Source organism: Pungitius pungitius, chromosome 1 (assembly GCF_949316345.1).
Source record: "Pungitius pungitius chromosome 1, fPunPun2.1, whole genome shotgun sequence".
Lineage (NCBI taxonomy): Eukaryota > Metazoa > Chordata > Actinopteri > Perciformes > Gasterosteidae > Pungitius > Pungitius pungitius.
The window spans coordinates 23,770,595-23,786,189 of NC_084900.1; the positions used below are offsets into that span (position 1 = coordinate 23,770,595).

The window sequence follows — 15,595 nt, forward strand, 5'->3', positions numbered from 1 at the left end:
TTCAGGAGATGAAGCAACCGTTCGGCATCCAGCCGATTAACAAAAGTGACACACAAGGCTCCCGACCCGTTTGTACGACACGGGAGGGAACAGGAGACGAGTGAAAGAAGAAACGGGTGATGACATGGATGCTAAATGTGTGATGGGGGGGGGGGGGTATGACACACACACACACACACACACACATAGTAAATTTAAGTTTTGAGTAAAAAACTCAAGTGTGTGTGTGAGTGTGTGTGTATGTGTATATATATATATATATATATATATATCCCCCTTTCACTCTTTTTGAAGTTAATGCCAAATTTACTTGACAGGACAGGATCAGTTCGCACTGACACACAGCACACCAGACATCTGACCCAGACTGCCTATGACCCCCTCCTCCTCAGCGGCAGGGGGGGGGGGGGGGGGGCATTCGCAGCGCTTTCTCTCATTCTCCAATCCCAGGATACAGATTATAGGGAGAACTTTAGAGATGATGATTACTAACCGATTACAGGGGGATTAGTCCTAAAGACGTGTAGGGTGACTCGGACAATGCCCTCCCTGTTATATTGGAAATATCTCTGGAAGTCTGGCAGGGAGGCCTGGTGTTTGAGCTTCAGACAGGAAATGACGTCACAGGACGGAAAGAACATGTGAATTTCACTATGCTAAACATAAAAAACACAACATATCAAAACATTGTTGGGTTACATGTATGAAACCGATTTCATCCCGTTTTCTTCTTACTGGCTGTAAAGGAATCCAACCAGCATGGCAATTTATGGTACAGCGCTCAATACTCTGTGATACACGCGCTATTAAAGTTATATTTATTTCTTTTAAAGTAGGACATTTGTCATTTACTACATTTTTCCACTCAAACTAGCTGCATTTTGTTCCTGGACTGAGGAGCCGTGGACAAGTTGTGTGTCAGCTGGTGGACAGATTGTAGGATTTAAAAACAATGCCACGGGCACAGATTTGTACAAAATAAAAAAAATAAAAATAGGAGTGGAGAAAAATGCCTCGTGTCACTAATCCATAGATAATCCCTCATCACAGCGCTGTTGTCACTCGTCATATTGGAAACAATGGAGATGGGTTGGAACCAGGCACAAACACTGGGGCGATGCTTCAAGCACACAACGGCAGCGAGAACTAAGCAACTGCTCGCCTTGTCCGGTCTTTACACGCATTCCAACACAATTCTACAACTAATGCACACTCCCAGTTCCTCTGCAACCAAACTCCCTTAAAAGCAACACACACACACACACGCACACGGCCAGGCCTTCACTTCTGCACAGTGCTTCAGATCAGGTGAACTATGGCGAGGGCCTTCAAAGGGCAGGAAAGGCGCTGATGGAAGGGCGGAACGGGGTCATTTCTGGCCTACCTCACCATTGTGGGCGAAGCCTTACATCAGCAGCCTCAGATCCATGTAATCCACCACTGGGCACTGTTACACAAGAGAGGGCAGGAGGGAGATATAGAGACGTAAGGCGTAGAGTGGAGGGGGGGGGGGGGTTACTGGGTGAGATAGAGACAGGCGGGGAACGACAGACGCGGTGGGTGCTTTGTAGGAGAGAGAGAGAGGGCATGAGGAAGAGAGAGGGGGCGGACCTTTTAATCTGGGATTTGGACAAGCGTGAGCAGGCCCAATAGCAGCACCCGTCAGTGCTATCACTGTTCGCTGCAACCCCCCGTCCCCTGTCCCCCCCGCTGTTGAATGGGCCAAGACACTGGCAAAGTCCAGTCACCCAGCGCTTTCCTCCCTTTGCCTCGCCTCCTCTCCCCTCTGTACCCTAAGCGGCTGTCTGATGGCTTAGCGCCAACGCGCCCCCCCTCCCCCCGCCCTCACCCTGTGATCCAAAAGCTAACAGAGCTTTCTCTGGCTGCGACACGCAGCAGACCGGCTACCGGGTCGCTCCTATCTTGTCGGAGGCTAAATGCAACAGCTGGGCTGCCCGTGCCTGGAGATTACACCTAATCGTGCGTGGCGTAGTTACACTGGATCATAGTTAGCCCTCGCCAAGCTAAATCCCCACAATCCAGCCAATTTAGCAGTATGCCATTAGGCTATTAATTTTGTAGCCTGCAGATGGTTTGGAATGAGAGTGCTGAAAACAAGAGCATGGAGGTATTAATGTGTGACGAGCTGACAATGAAATACCCATCGGAGCTTGGATTAAATCCACTTTTCTGCATATGATTTAAGTCAAGTGTGCTTAACAAAAGGTTAAAGATTTGCCGTGAAAACTATTATGTGTGTTTGCCCTTTCTGTGTGTTGCTGTGTTTAATGATGAACCTTTTTGCCATCACTGACCACCAAATGACAAAACTGGACTTCGGTGGAAACCAGCGACAAAGCAGCAGCAAATGATCAAGTGTCTTATAAATCAACAGCCGCTATTGGGTAAGGTGAGCCGAAAGGATGTGTCCCCTTTAAGAACTGATCTGTAAAAATGTCTCTGTACACTATTGTAGAGTCGCTGTCAATTTTGAGAAGCCCTCAAAACACAGATCCGAACTGCATTCCCATCCTATAAAGCCTCCTCTTCCTCCTCCTCCTCATGTCATGACTGCAGAAGCCGGAGTGACTCAGGACTTTCCAAGAATAGGATTCCCTTTGACAACCACCAGGCGCCCCAATTCCCTGCATCTGGCAGCGAGCGAGTGAGACCAGCTTTCAGGCGGCCCCGGTTCTATCTGACGAGAAGTCGACGGGCGACGTCGGCGGCTGGGAGGCGAGGCGAGGCCCTCGGCGGGTTCGAGGGCAAACGGGCCCACTGTGCGTCCAGCCACCGCTCTGTGTTCTGACATAACGCCCCAGAGTCCAATATAGCGCTGGCTGGCTATTCAAAGCGCGCCTGTCTAGGCCCGCTGACCAACAGGTGATATACTTGGTAGCCACCGCGCCACATGAAAGCCTCTGCTCGGGCTATATTGGTGGCAGACGAGACCACGGTGTGGATGTTGGTAATGTCGCGGTCATTTTTAGGCCGGCGGATGAGCCGGGGTATTTACATGTGGCCTCCCCCGGATCGCTGGCTGCTTCACCTCTCAGTCCAGCACTCGGTTTAGCCGAATTGACTGAGGCATTCCCTGCGCATGTTCATGCCTTAAACACTTCCGAACATATACACACACATACATCTCAGAAGGAGGGTTGCAGAATTTCAGGAATATTCAAAGTTTGGAAAGTTGGAAACTTTCCTTTAGAATTAACGGAGATTCATTTTGGGGTAATTTAAGTGCATTTACCTCATATATGAGCGGACATGCCTGAAAACATTTCTAATACAAATTAAAAAATAGATAATTTTTAAATTTGTATAAGAAATATTTTCACGATCTATTTGTGAGTGAAACCTTTTCTTCATTGAACAACCAAAACATCAACATTGAATAAAATCCACTTTTAAATTTAAAATGAAGTAAGCTTCTCAAGCCTTAGTGTTTTTTTCCTGATTACTTCTAGTCTACGTCAACGTCGAGTTGAGAGGGGAAAATAATGTGGTTTACGATAGATAGCTACATCCTTTGCAAAGAAACAGAGCGTGCCGCAACATCTTGACCTAATCTAGACAGTAGGGAGGAGTTCAAATATTTCATGTAAATCTAAACTAAATTACATCTTACATCTCTAAAATATGTAATCAAATCAAAAATAAAACCAAAAGTATTTGCCACTGCAATGGCATTGAAGTTTTATCTAATTGTTAAAGAAAAGTGGTCGTGCACAACATGCACAGCTGGGATTTACTGTGCAGGGACATTTTAGTCTGTGAAGTGCATGTTTGTACTGAACAGAAAAAACACACACTTCCACCGATAAAGGTTACAAATAACTTTAGGTTCTGTCAAATCAATCTGGAGGAGGTTCAAAACGTTCGTGTGAGTTTACTCTCTCTGACCCATGTGATGATCCGCGATAAAAGAATTGTTGGCAATAATTAAATAACGTATTAATGCAGTAACTTATCCCTAATTAATAATACACACACACACACACACACACACACAACCCTGCAGCAGCCAACTAAATCATTTAAAAAATGCTAGTGGTGATATGACAGTAAAAAGTAGTAAAAAGCTTTCAAGTTAGTTATGCAGTTCATTTTGGAGAAGAAAAAAAATGCTAGCACAACGTTGAGGCTTTTTATATTGACATGGAATAAACACTGCTTGTCAAACAGTAAAAGTGGCTCCTGCCATTAATGGTTAATAAATAACCTTTTTCACAGATTCAAGCTTTATTTAACAGAATGTTTAAAGAGAGCTTTCAAAACGAGCACCGTCAAAACTCTTTCAAAGTGACATTTTATTACAGATGTTAAGTACAGTTTTCAATTGATTTAATGACACTGATCACAAATCGATTGTGTGATGATACTTTGCAAAGACTTGCCTCTTTAGAATACAAAACAAGAGGGGAAACTAGTTTGAATGAAGTTCATGTTTGAGAGCTACCGATTAAAATATATACTTTTCTTTAGGAAAAGGAAAAGTTAAAAAAAAAAGGAAAAGTAATTTAAGATTGCTATTGATTAATCTTTGTAATTCCATCTGCTTTTGTTTTCTTTATGAGCGTACTCAAGCGTATCAATAAGTATTTTTTACATATTTATAAATTTATTTAGAGCATTAGAAGTTATGACACACTTCTGATGGAGATAAGTCACATAGGAGATCCGTGTATCTGTGAGCAGAAGTTAACTGGTAACTTCTGCTCTCATTGCCAGGGGGAAATCACATTGTTCCTCTTTTCCAGCTGGAGAATTGCACTTCTCACTGGCGTGAGATGATCAGGACATGAATAATCAAGTCCTGTGCCAGAGAAGATCCAGAATCAAAAAGGTAGGTGTGGCACAACCAACCCGATAAAGGAAGGTGAGATTACAATACACAACTCAATAAATGGTTCAACACCAACGCTTTGACATGCACGTAGAACAGCATTTCCTTTCCAACTTTGAAAGCACTTAACACACTTAAGGACCACAAAAAATGTGAAGCGGAGACTCCGACATTCTATCTTCATTGTCTCGTGTGTGAACAAATGGCCAAACACGCTTTGGGAAAACAGTCGGCTCAGAGCCCTCCTGGAAATGATGCCAGTGCTATCTTATTCCCCCACATGCGCCCTCGTTTTCCTGTTGGCTTATCGACAAAACTGACGCACTGCTCTCAGCTGGTCGAAGGACTTCCAGTGACAGACGCGGTCTCCTCTTTAAACAAAGGGGGCCAGAGGTGCTTTCCAGTGGTGGAAAGTTTGTCATACACCACCACCCCCCCCCCCCCCCCCCCCCACACACACACACACACACACACGATAAACTTTCCAAATGAAAAAAAAAATGGAACAGAACCATTAAGGGCATAGGAGTGAACTTGGTCACTGTGCTTCATCAGGATGAGGAACAGTGTAGAAGCTGAAGCGTTGCAACCCTTTTCCTGCAAAGACAAGAATGTGGAAACACGTGGAGCCTCCAGCCCTCCCCGATTGGAATGACGAACCACAACCGCTTCCTGAGAGGAGGGGGGTGTCTGAGTGACGCCGTCACCAGCAGGAGAGCAGGTCCGTCTGATCAGGATGGCACCGCCGCATTGTTCCTCTGAGGTATTTCAACTCAGGAAGCGCAGGACGAGCCGCGCAGCGACAGTCATGCAGCCGGCGACCAAACAGGCCGAGAGTTAAAAACAGCTTTTAATAACTTTGTCCCACTGTTGTCCTCTATCTCCGATCTCAGCCCGCTGGTGACTTTGCCCCCGTGAACGCCCGACCCTCTGTCCCGTCACGAGTGGTTCTTGGAAATGTCTGAGAAAGACGTCACGAATGCGGGTGAATATAAATAAATGTCCTTGCGATAGAATCCCACGAACAGAGTGAGAAAATACACCACCAATAGAGTTCTTATCTCCACAATATGTTGCCACCATCACTATCGTTTGGGACAACATTTGACTTATGCTGAACCACATCCTGCACATTGAAATGAAAATAAAAGTGAGTTTAAAGGCAATTACCCCAAAATGTGTGTTGGATGTAGGGTTCAATGTGCAGCGATGGCCTGTGCTCCGTTTGTTCAGAAACGACGTAAAAGGACGTCAAAATAAAAATGACGCACCGACGTCTCAGCGAAACTCTGATGAATAATCATCTGCTGTGGCAAGTTCACACAGACTACATAGCTAATCCAAAGTGGAGCCACGTTCAGTACCACCATGAACAAAATAGTACAGGTACATGGTTGAAAAGGTGTACCAGGAGGCAGACAATCAGCACAATGGTCAATGCAGATGGAAAAGATGCTGCGTTGCAAAGAAAAGTGTTCCTTTAACACACGGGACAGCCAAGAAGCTTCAACTTTCCCAAACTGGCCTTGAAGCACCACAGTCAGAGCCTAGATTATACTGTCAAAAACTCATTTTTACCAAACAGCACTTTTGTTTCTCAGAGGAGAAATATAAATATCTTTGTGTAGTTGAATTATGTAACAAGTCAAACCCACCAAAGGCACCCAGGAGACGAGAATTGCATGTCATATTCCCTGGGATAACACACGTCTCCCATCTTTTCCACCCATATAGGGGGAGGCTTTTTGTAGCAACTATAAACTCCCCGAGTTGCCAACATTGCATTTTCTGCAGTCCGAAACAGCTATAAAGATCAAGACACAAGCCGAACACTTCAGGGGGTAACCTTGGGTAGGAACCTGTACCAGGACAAACACTTGTTACACCATGTAGTAGTACCAAGTGTTTGCATTTTCTTTTCAAAATGTCAACATGCCCCACCAAATGAACCAAATAAAACAAACATCTCGGTTATTGTTGCAGATAATATTAGCTAGCTGCATGCTAAACCACTGGTAAGCTGACATGTGAATCAATAATGCAAAATGTAACTCTACCACAGTACATGGGTGCACTCGTGTTTATGTTAAGCTCATGTCAAGCTATGATTGTTAGAATAGTCTATATAGTCTATATGTCTCATATATTCTTATCTCGGGTTTTTAATCAAGTTCCTTTTTAACTTAATGTCCAATTGACAAGAAACAATCAACCAATTAGCTGCACTGAGAATGCAGGGAAACAAAGAGGAACGACACCGAAAGTCCACTTACTCAAGTGAGGACAAAACCTTGACACTGCATGAACATACACAAGTGTAAAGAGTTCATATTGTTGTACGTAAGGTCTGGCTTGGAGATAGTTTAGAAATAATAATATTACAATATATACATTTTTTTAAATATAATACAAATATATATACATCAAAGATTTCAATCCCGACACCTGCCGTAAGGAAAGCTGGTTATAAAACTCGACGCCTTCGTGAACTGCGCTGCAGACATTTAATGGAGGCTCGCGGCGTGGATTTACGTGCGCGTGTTGCTGGGATCAGCCGCTCGAGGGAAGTTGAGGCGCCGCTTTCCTTAGTTCGGTGTCGCTCGTGCGCGGTGGAGAGGGTGTCAAGTGTCACGGCGCGGTCAGAGCGCTTTAAAGAAGGCGCAAAGTCAACTTTACCTGCGAGATGTCATAGCAGTCTCTGAAAGCTGTCAAGTGTCCACAAATGTCCCTCTCTGCCTCTGACGAGCCGCCTGAAGAGTGAGCGAGCCGTTAAACTCTGCGCGTTCGGCTGCACGCAGAGACCGACGAGACTTCCGGTTGGCGCTTTCAAAACAAGGGTTTCCTGTTAATCTTGTTTATATATATATATATATCTATTTATCTATTTCCTCTCCGTACCGCTGTATTCCGAGTTCCGTCTGCATTTGATATATATTTAAATGAATTATTTACGAACAAAAGCAATATTTAAAAAGTAAATAATTTGACTAAAGTTAGTGAAAAACAGCTAATTTATCTGAACAATTCCAAATCTATTTAGCTTTGCCTCCTTCCTATTTTATCAAAGGTAACGTTTGGACTTTTGTTTTGCAAATACGCTTCTTCTTTCATGTCCTGTTTAGACTCACCATAGCTACCTTCTTGCAACCAGAACATATTGTGAAAGGTCCCTTTTTAATTTTTAACTACATTTTAGACGTCCCACTCACTTTTATAATAAGATCCCTTGAAAATAACACAGATATAGATCATAAAATCCATATCTCAAATTGGCCCTGTCATAATCGTAGATAATGATGTCTGTTAATTATGTTATATATGTCTGTTATTTACCAAATTAACTAAAACATACCACAGCCATTTTCTGAAGCTGATGTCCATGCTGCATTGGGGAAGAACAAACTCCGCTATAACTATGTCTAACTATATTTGCAAAAATGCAAAAATTGCATTTTAAGTATTTGCAATGGTTATGTCCTTTACAAGTCAGACACTTGCGTGCTTATCAGTATTATCTCTCATCTGTTATTTTTTTAACCATTTATTATTCCATTTTCAATTGCAATAAGTAATACTAATTAGCGTGTGCCATTTGTTTAATCTATTGTGAAGCTCTTCTGTTGTCTCCAGAAAGATCACGTGTCTTTACTTCCTCCTGTGTTGTACCCTCATCTCCTGACGGGACAGCCGACTGGCCGTGGGCTCGGTGGTATGGGAGAGCAGTGAGAGAGAGGCCGAGCACCATTGACGTCAGCAGCCTGTGGTTATCAGTGGAGGTTAATCTACTGGGGGATGGATGGGCTTATGCAATTGTCTGTGAGCTCACCGGCTTCACATCTATGGATTTGCTTTTCCAGTGTTTGACCCAGTGTGCTGCTGCAGCCTATATACAAACACGATATGATGGAGAGGGAGTTTCTTCTGTCCTTGCCATTTATGTTGCCTGAGTAGATGTTTTTCTCTGCCAGAGAAATGTTCTTCAGGCAGGACGCGCAGGTTTAAACATAGGCCTTATTGTTCGGGTCTCAAGAGCAGCTCAAACAATCGTGTCGCACAATGGCAGGGCATTAGTCTCCAATCGATACAAAGTGGAAATTGATGAGGAGAGTGAGAAATGGCTGAATATTGGGATAACACTGAGTGCGCCTTAAGTGTTTAGTGCTAAACGGGATTGATACAAGACTGAGGCACTCAAAAAAATCAAAGTCATGACCGGGGGTTGAGGTACCCCTCGTGTGTCATGTGTTGCTTTTAAGGATAATAGGAAAATAAGTCAGTGCTGCGCCGACAAGCACATATTTGAGGAGATAACTGGGCGAATTTGCTCCCTTTGGCTTCCGCAAATGTCTGATAAAAAAGGTCAATCAAGCTGTGTTTTACTGTTTGTTTTTGCTCAGACTGCAACTTCGTATAAGGATGACCTTAAACATTGTAATTGTGGCTATTAGACACGGTCTCTTGGGTGTAATGGAAAAATAATCTGCATGAATTAACTTTAACCCCAGAGCTGTTGCTTTGAGGTAAAATGTCTTTTTTTAGGATTTGCAAAGATAAATAACCTCAAGGTACACAGTACAATACATTCATTTGAAAAGATTACCCTGCATCGCAACAGTAAAACAACTCATTTTCAAACCATGTATTCAATGAAAAGAAAGGATTAATGAAAAAAAACCCACATAAATAACTGAATAGCAGGGTTTGCTGATTGACTTTTTAATCTATAGTAGATGTAAACTGCACTAAAAGGTTTTATCACCAGGCAGACCGATGTCCTGTTGAGTCTAGGGGGGTGGGGGGGCAGACGAGCACAAAGCCTGGTTTTCCACCCAGGGGAAGGGAAACCAGGATGTCCTATCCACCCCGAGGTGGCGGCTTCTATAGGCGTGTGGCCTTTGACCCCCCTTTTGCCTTGAGACTTGCAAATCTGCTCGTCCAAAGATGGAAAAAAATGGGGAAAAGGAAACAAAGAGGACTTATACTGAGGGTGACGCAGCCGGACAGCTGGGGCCTGGTCGGAGAGAAAGAACTTTTATTACCACGGGGACATTAAAAGCTGTGAGAGAAGAACTTTATCTAACAGAAGGCAACTGGCCAACATTTTTAGAAAACACTCTCGTAAGATCAATACAAGATTTTGAGATAGCAGCATCTACTTCAGCAGATGTTGTCGTGGACTCTGGGCCCTGTGTTTGGCTTCGGTTGGCGCCTCTGACAAAATTTCATCCCAAGAGTGCCTGAGTTCGTTGCATAATTCATAACTCCACTTTGACCTTTGAGCAAACTGCATTCTCCAACAAGTGTTGAAACCAATATATGGTGTCTGGGTGCCTCTGAGCGGTTCATTCCGCGGCTTCTCTCAACACACAAATCAATCTTAGATGGTTCTGGGAATCCTGTGTCCTCCCAAAGACACACAAGTGGGTGTCACCCAAACAGTGATTTTCCATTTTCATTATTGGGGGCTATAAATGTATTTGGTATTTGAATTCCTTTAAACCCTTTAATCAGTAAGCGTACATAAGTTCTTGCGCTTGGTAGCACTTCATTGAGACGATTTCCTTTGCAACCCTGGTAACAGTATTAATGAACACATGCAGAGCGCTCCTGTCATCAGCCAGGAATGAATTCATCTCATTCGTTCTAAGGTTTAATGAAAACGCTCCAGACGCATTTGGGATGTACAAAATGATGTAGGAGTCTGTGCAATAGTTGTTTTTCCTCTTGAGTTCCAGGCTTTCAATTAGCAAGAGAGCTCTACCGAGCTCTTCGATTGAAGAAAACACTGTTTGTCTTGTACTTGTTTTTAATCAAAGTGTGAGCAGAAACCTCTGATTGAGACAAACTTCGGATTTAAAGGTGTCGGCAACGTTACTTTAAAAAAAAAAAAAAAAAAAAAAAAATATATATATATATATATATATATATATATATATTGAAAGATGTACATCTTCTGCAAGAAGGTTTGGGCTGAGGGTTTGTGGACAATTGTTAAACATTTCGCCATGTAAATCAACTCCAGACCACGACAAAATCAAGACGGCTGACAAGAAATGGCTCCATTGGTTGACATTTTATTTCATGGTGGTAGGAACACAAGACAAAGGTCATAAAGTTAGTAATGTTCAGGTCATGCCACTCTTACTCGGTGCACTGCCCTTAGAGGAGGTACGCGCAGTCAGACACTAGTTTACAGAGGCCAGACATGGAGGGTAATCCACATGTAGACATAAATAAGAGAAAATAGATTCAAAAACAGTAAATAGATTTTTTGTAAAAAAGCCAGAGGGGATATTCTCATTGGCCCCCTGGGATTTTTTTGTGTGTATTGTACCATTATTACTAATATAATTATCATTATTATTATTATTATGTATTACTCCTTTACATTATGGGGATGAGGCTAATACACTGCTAAAATAAGGAAACGGTTATATGGTTGACGTACAGGTGACCGTTTTTTAAGGCAAATAGTTTGCACCCAAACCATAGACTGCAGTTGTCTTTATTGTTGTTGAGTCGCACTGTTAACTGTCACTACCTCAATGGGTCGAGAATTAAAGAGCGCTGTAGTAAAATAGGACCAGTCTACGCTTGTGCTGGAATTGAAACGTGTCTTTTTGGGGACCAGTGTGGACACACCGAGTGTGACCACAATTTAGCCCCCACCCCCTTCCCCATTGTACATGAGTATCGCCGTGTGGGCAAACGGACAAGTCAGACATGGTTCCAGTGTATATTACTAAAAACATAAACCTCCACGAATAACACATTTGCTAAATTTACACTTAATTGCAGGGCTGTACAAAAACAGATCGTTTGATGATTGAAGAAGGAAAACGTAATCAAGAACTGGAGAAAGGAGAAAAAAAACACAACAGCACAAGACCATTTTATACTCAACTACGAACAGGCGTGATCTCGTCTTAGAATATTGCCAAAGTTCTCATATCAAAACACGTGTCCTTAAATTGGTCATCCCAGCGTATTGTAGCCGAGCGAAGCCGACTCTGCGTTGCATCAGTTCAATGAAGGTTACAGAATTTGCACTAGTAATACAAACCCATGCGTTACTATGTTAATTTGCAAGTGCTGTAGGATTAAGCGTCTCCCATTTTTGCGGCTGTTATGGCTTCAAAAGGTCACAACAACGTCACGGTCTCTCTTTCTCTCTCCTCCAGGAATGCTCCTAGGTCGAATACGGAAAGAAATGAAGTCTCAGGCCGTTTTTTTTTTTTTTTTTTTTTAAGCCTGTTTCGTTTGTGTTGACGACTGATTGTTGTTTGACAGGACATCCCCGAGGGTAGATAAGATCTCTCCTCGCCTCCTTTCTGTCTGTCCTTTCTGCAGTCTTTGCTTTCAGCACCTCCTTAAGGTCAGATATGGTAATAACTCTTCCCCTTATGCAGCAGTCTGTAAAGGTCCTGCAAAACTAACTGCTCCCAAGAAAAAAAAGCGGAAACAAGGCCAGAGAAGAAACACGAAACGTTATATCCTCACACGAGAGGAATTAAGAGGGAAAAAGATGAATCTTTTTATAATCATTGCAGGTAATAAACAAACAAAACCCCAAAACAGTGACACATTTCCAAATTAGAAAGTTTTTGGAATAAAATTGTAAATCAAACAAACCAGATTGAAACCAACACTGCAGAAGTGCATGCATTTATAGTGGTCATGGTTAGTTACATCTGCGTGTTGTAAAACAGAACGCACAACAGTACATGAGAAGCACAGCTCTCTGAGGAGATCCCATCTTACATATTCACAGTCTCAGGTATTATTTATATACTCTATATTTATAACATTTGCTCATGTCTCGACTTATGACTTATGATATGCGAGTGGTCGTGGAACGCGGCGCTCTCTCCGTCATGGCGGCCTGCAGTGTAAGTGAGTCATATCTCTAAACTAAAGGCTCTGATGGGACTCAGATTGAGTGGAGAGTTGCTCCTTTTCTTTTCCTGTGTTATTTTTGTAGGCGCGGTCAGATGGGGGATGATGGAGTGCTTTTGACTCTCTCACTGTAGCAGCTTGACTGATATCTAAAAAGTCCCATTAGGAAAACGCAGTGGGCTAGCGGGGCTGATTATAGAGTTTCTTGAATGGAGACGCCAGCTGGCTGCAGCATCAAAGAGCTGCAACCAGCGGCCTCGGCTCGCACTGCTCCGGGGAATGTATGCGTCTATGTGCTCGTGGATGTATCGGCCGTGCTTGGGGAATGTGGGCGATATATATATATATATATATATATATATTTATATTTATATATATGGCACCAAGACAAGGCTGTAGGCCGAGATCATCGGCGTGGTCCACCACTGTTCAAGTAACCAGCGGGGAAAAGGAGCGTTTCTTTTCTTTTTTAAAGTTGGTGATTGTTTTAAAACAACAAAGCTGACGAGGAATGAAATCTCTCTTTTTTCACAGAGATGCCTGCATTTTGAGGAAGATAAAGGGGGCAGGGCAGTTAGGTGGGGGGGGGGGGGGTTTCTTTATGGAGGTGCAGATTTAAAAAAAAGGAAAAAAAAGAACAAAATATATCAAACAAAAATGAAAACAAACATTTTCTTTCCATATAAAAAATGATGGAAAAGTATACAAAAATAGAAAATAATTACAGCAGGAGACATGGGCGCTATGGAGGGAGCGGATGGGAGGGTTTCTTTTTTCTCTCTCAATATTCTGTCTCTTCTGGCTTATTTGGCGGCGGAGCAGTGTAATATTTGGGGGCTGTTCAAGGCGTCTTCCACCAGGTGGAGCTCCACGCCGTCCACCACCACATCCTTGATGCAGCCGACAAAGCTGGTGCTGTAGGCCTTGGGCAACCGCCGGGCCACCGCCAGCTCCTCCAGACCACCTGAGGGGAGACGGACACAGCGGTCAATGCAATGACAGGTCTGCTGCTCCCGAACACTCGTCCACTCGTAGCCGGGGGAACGGATGAGACACTAGACGGCCAAAGGGCTGCTGCAGATACCACGCACGAGTTCCTACACTTCCCATAACACACCGTTATGGCAGGTGTAGGAACTGGTAGCAGTGCGGCCTCTTATTTATATCCCCCGATGAAGTTACACGATTTGTTTTTACAGGCGTGTAGTTGGACATGATTAGTGAACTCACCCTCCGATCACACAGCAGGATAAATATTTGGATTTCGTAACAAGTTCGACCTTGTGAATGCCCTCAGAAGGCTGTACTGGAAACCTTTTGGCAGAACAATCTATTCATGGTACATGAGTGGTCACTCGACTCTGCGTTTCTTTCTTTTCTTTGCGCGGCGACTAACGCCAGCTGACGTGCACGAGGGGTTGGATCTTCATTGGACAACCCATCGATCAAAGGGGAGAACGGCAGAGCGCCTGCTCAGCAGCCAGTGCACGGTGAGACAGACGAGAGACAAGGCTCCTTTTTATTTGACACGGTGCATAAAGCGCTCCGTAATGTGCAGTGAAATTAAAGTGGATGAGGGAGTGTAACATTATGACTGCACGACGCCCTCGTTATTTTTAATTTGTTCCCACCTTTAGTTCTGAGTGCTCATTGCTGCGCCGTGAACCGGCCCGATTTCAACCCGGCATCAAGTAGTGTATCGAGAAAAGCTTTAAGTGGGAGTTCCCACACGTGCTGCCCTTTTCTTTGGCTCTTCATCCATGTTGGAAACTACTGCTCACTCCCCACTTCTTCCACTGTTTGTCCCAAACAAATAAATGACATGAAATCCGCGTGGGACTGGCTGCAATTAAAAAACATTTTTCATTTGACTTGAAACCTACTTGCCATCGAAGCAATAGTCCCAATTAAAACGCTGCATGAGTAGATACCAAAAGAGATTTGTGATCAGAGAGGAGAAAAAACTGCTTTAAAGCGCTAGCGAACTGGATGTAAATGAACCCACGTAAGAGTTTCTCTATCAGTCGTAGAAAGTTTAAAACGGAAATGTCTTATTATGAAAAGGTCATTGATTTGCACTTCAAAGCAAATGTCTCAACCTCCTTTTCTTTCCATTTAGCTTTAACTTCAAATCATCCAAAGCTCATTTGTACGGCCCTTTTGTGGATGTCTGATGACCTCATTTTCTGGTGTGTGGCCGTCTGCTTGTTTGAGCCAGCGCACACATTAGCGTCTTTCTCCATGAATCAGCATGAAAAATGTCTTCATTCAGGACTCCAGGAGATCTGTCCTTACTGGGGAGAGAGGCAGATCCGAGTGTTTGAAATGTTACCTGGCTGCCATCCCTGCGCCGTCTCTCCTTCTCTGTTATCTTCACACAGAATCCTCCTCCTTCCTCTTTTTCTCTCTTCTCGCTTCATGCCAGTCCAACTCCATTCCCCTGCCTCCCCCCACATTCCCCGTCCCTCCCCCTCTTCCCTGTTTTCTCCAATTTCCACCCGTTAACATCCCCATTGAGCCTTTTACATCCCCTGTCCCGGCCCCCTGTAATCGGATTGTGTGCCTCAGAATCGCGCATCGACGGGGCTAATTTCATGCCAGTTACAGATGAATTAATGATGAACAGTGTAAAGGGGATTTAAAGAGGAGCGGGGCTCTCAACGGGAGGGCTCGTGTGAGGATTATGTATTCTTGCTGCGTGGCCCGCTCAGCACCTGTTCTACTGCGCTGCCCCCCTGTGTGTGTGTGTGTGTGTGTGTAGCACCTCTGCACTAAGCGCGTCTTAAATGTCACTCGGGCTGCTTCTCCTCTCAAACCTGCGCTGTGCGATTGACAGAAAAATACTTAATT

At 43.7% G+C, this 15,595-nt stretch overlaps 2 protein-coding genes across 14 annotated transcripts in view; both read right to left on the bottom strand.

Moving 5' to 3' along the window:
• Nucleotides 1-7,655, bottom strand: part of LOC119221895 (tyrosine-protein phosphatase non-receptor type 11) — a 30,374-nt gene extending 22,719 nt beyond the window's left edge. For 2 of the 3 annotated variants that reach the window (XM_037478063.2, XM_037478064.2), the window contains exon 1: nt 7,526-7,618. In XM_037478063.2, the coding sequence (XP_037333960.1) occupies nt 7,526-7,539 (14 nt within the window). In that variant the 5' untranslated portion in view covers nt 7,540-7,618. Of the gene's footprint in view, nt 1-7,525 lie in introns of all 3 variants that reach the window. The other variant, XM_037478061.2, reaches the window with a different exon arrangement.
• Nucleotides 7,656-10,907: 3,252 nt separating this feature from the next.
• The window catches only part of agrn (agrin), a 202,121-nt gene continuing 197,433 nt past the window's right edge, over nt 10,908-15,595 (bottom strand). For all 11 annotated transcript variants that reach the window (XM_037478860.2, XM_037478859.2, XM_037478861.2 and 8 more), the window contains one exon: nt 10,908-13,709. In XM_037478860.2, coding sequence (XP_037334757.2) covers nt 13,549-13,709 — 161 coding nt within the window. In that variant the 3' untranslated portion in view covers nt 10,908-13,548. The remainder of the gene's footprint in view (nt 13,710-15,595) is intronic.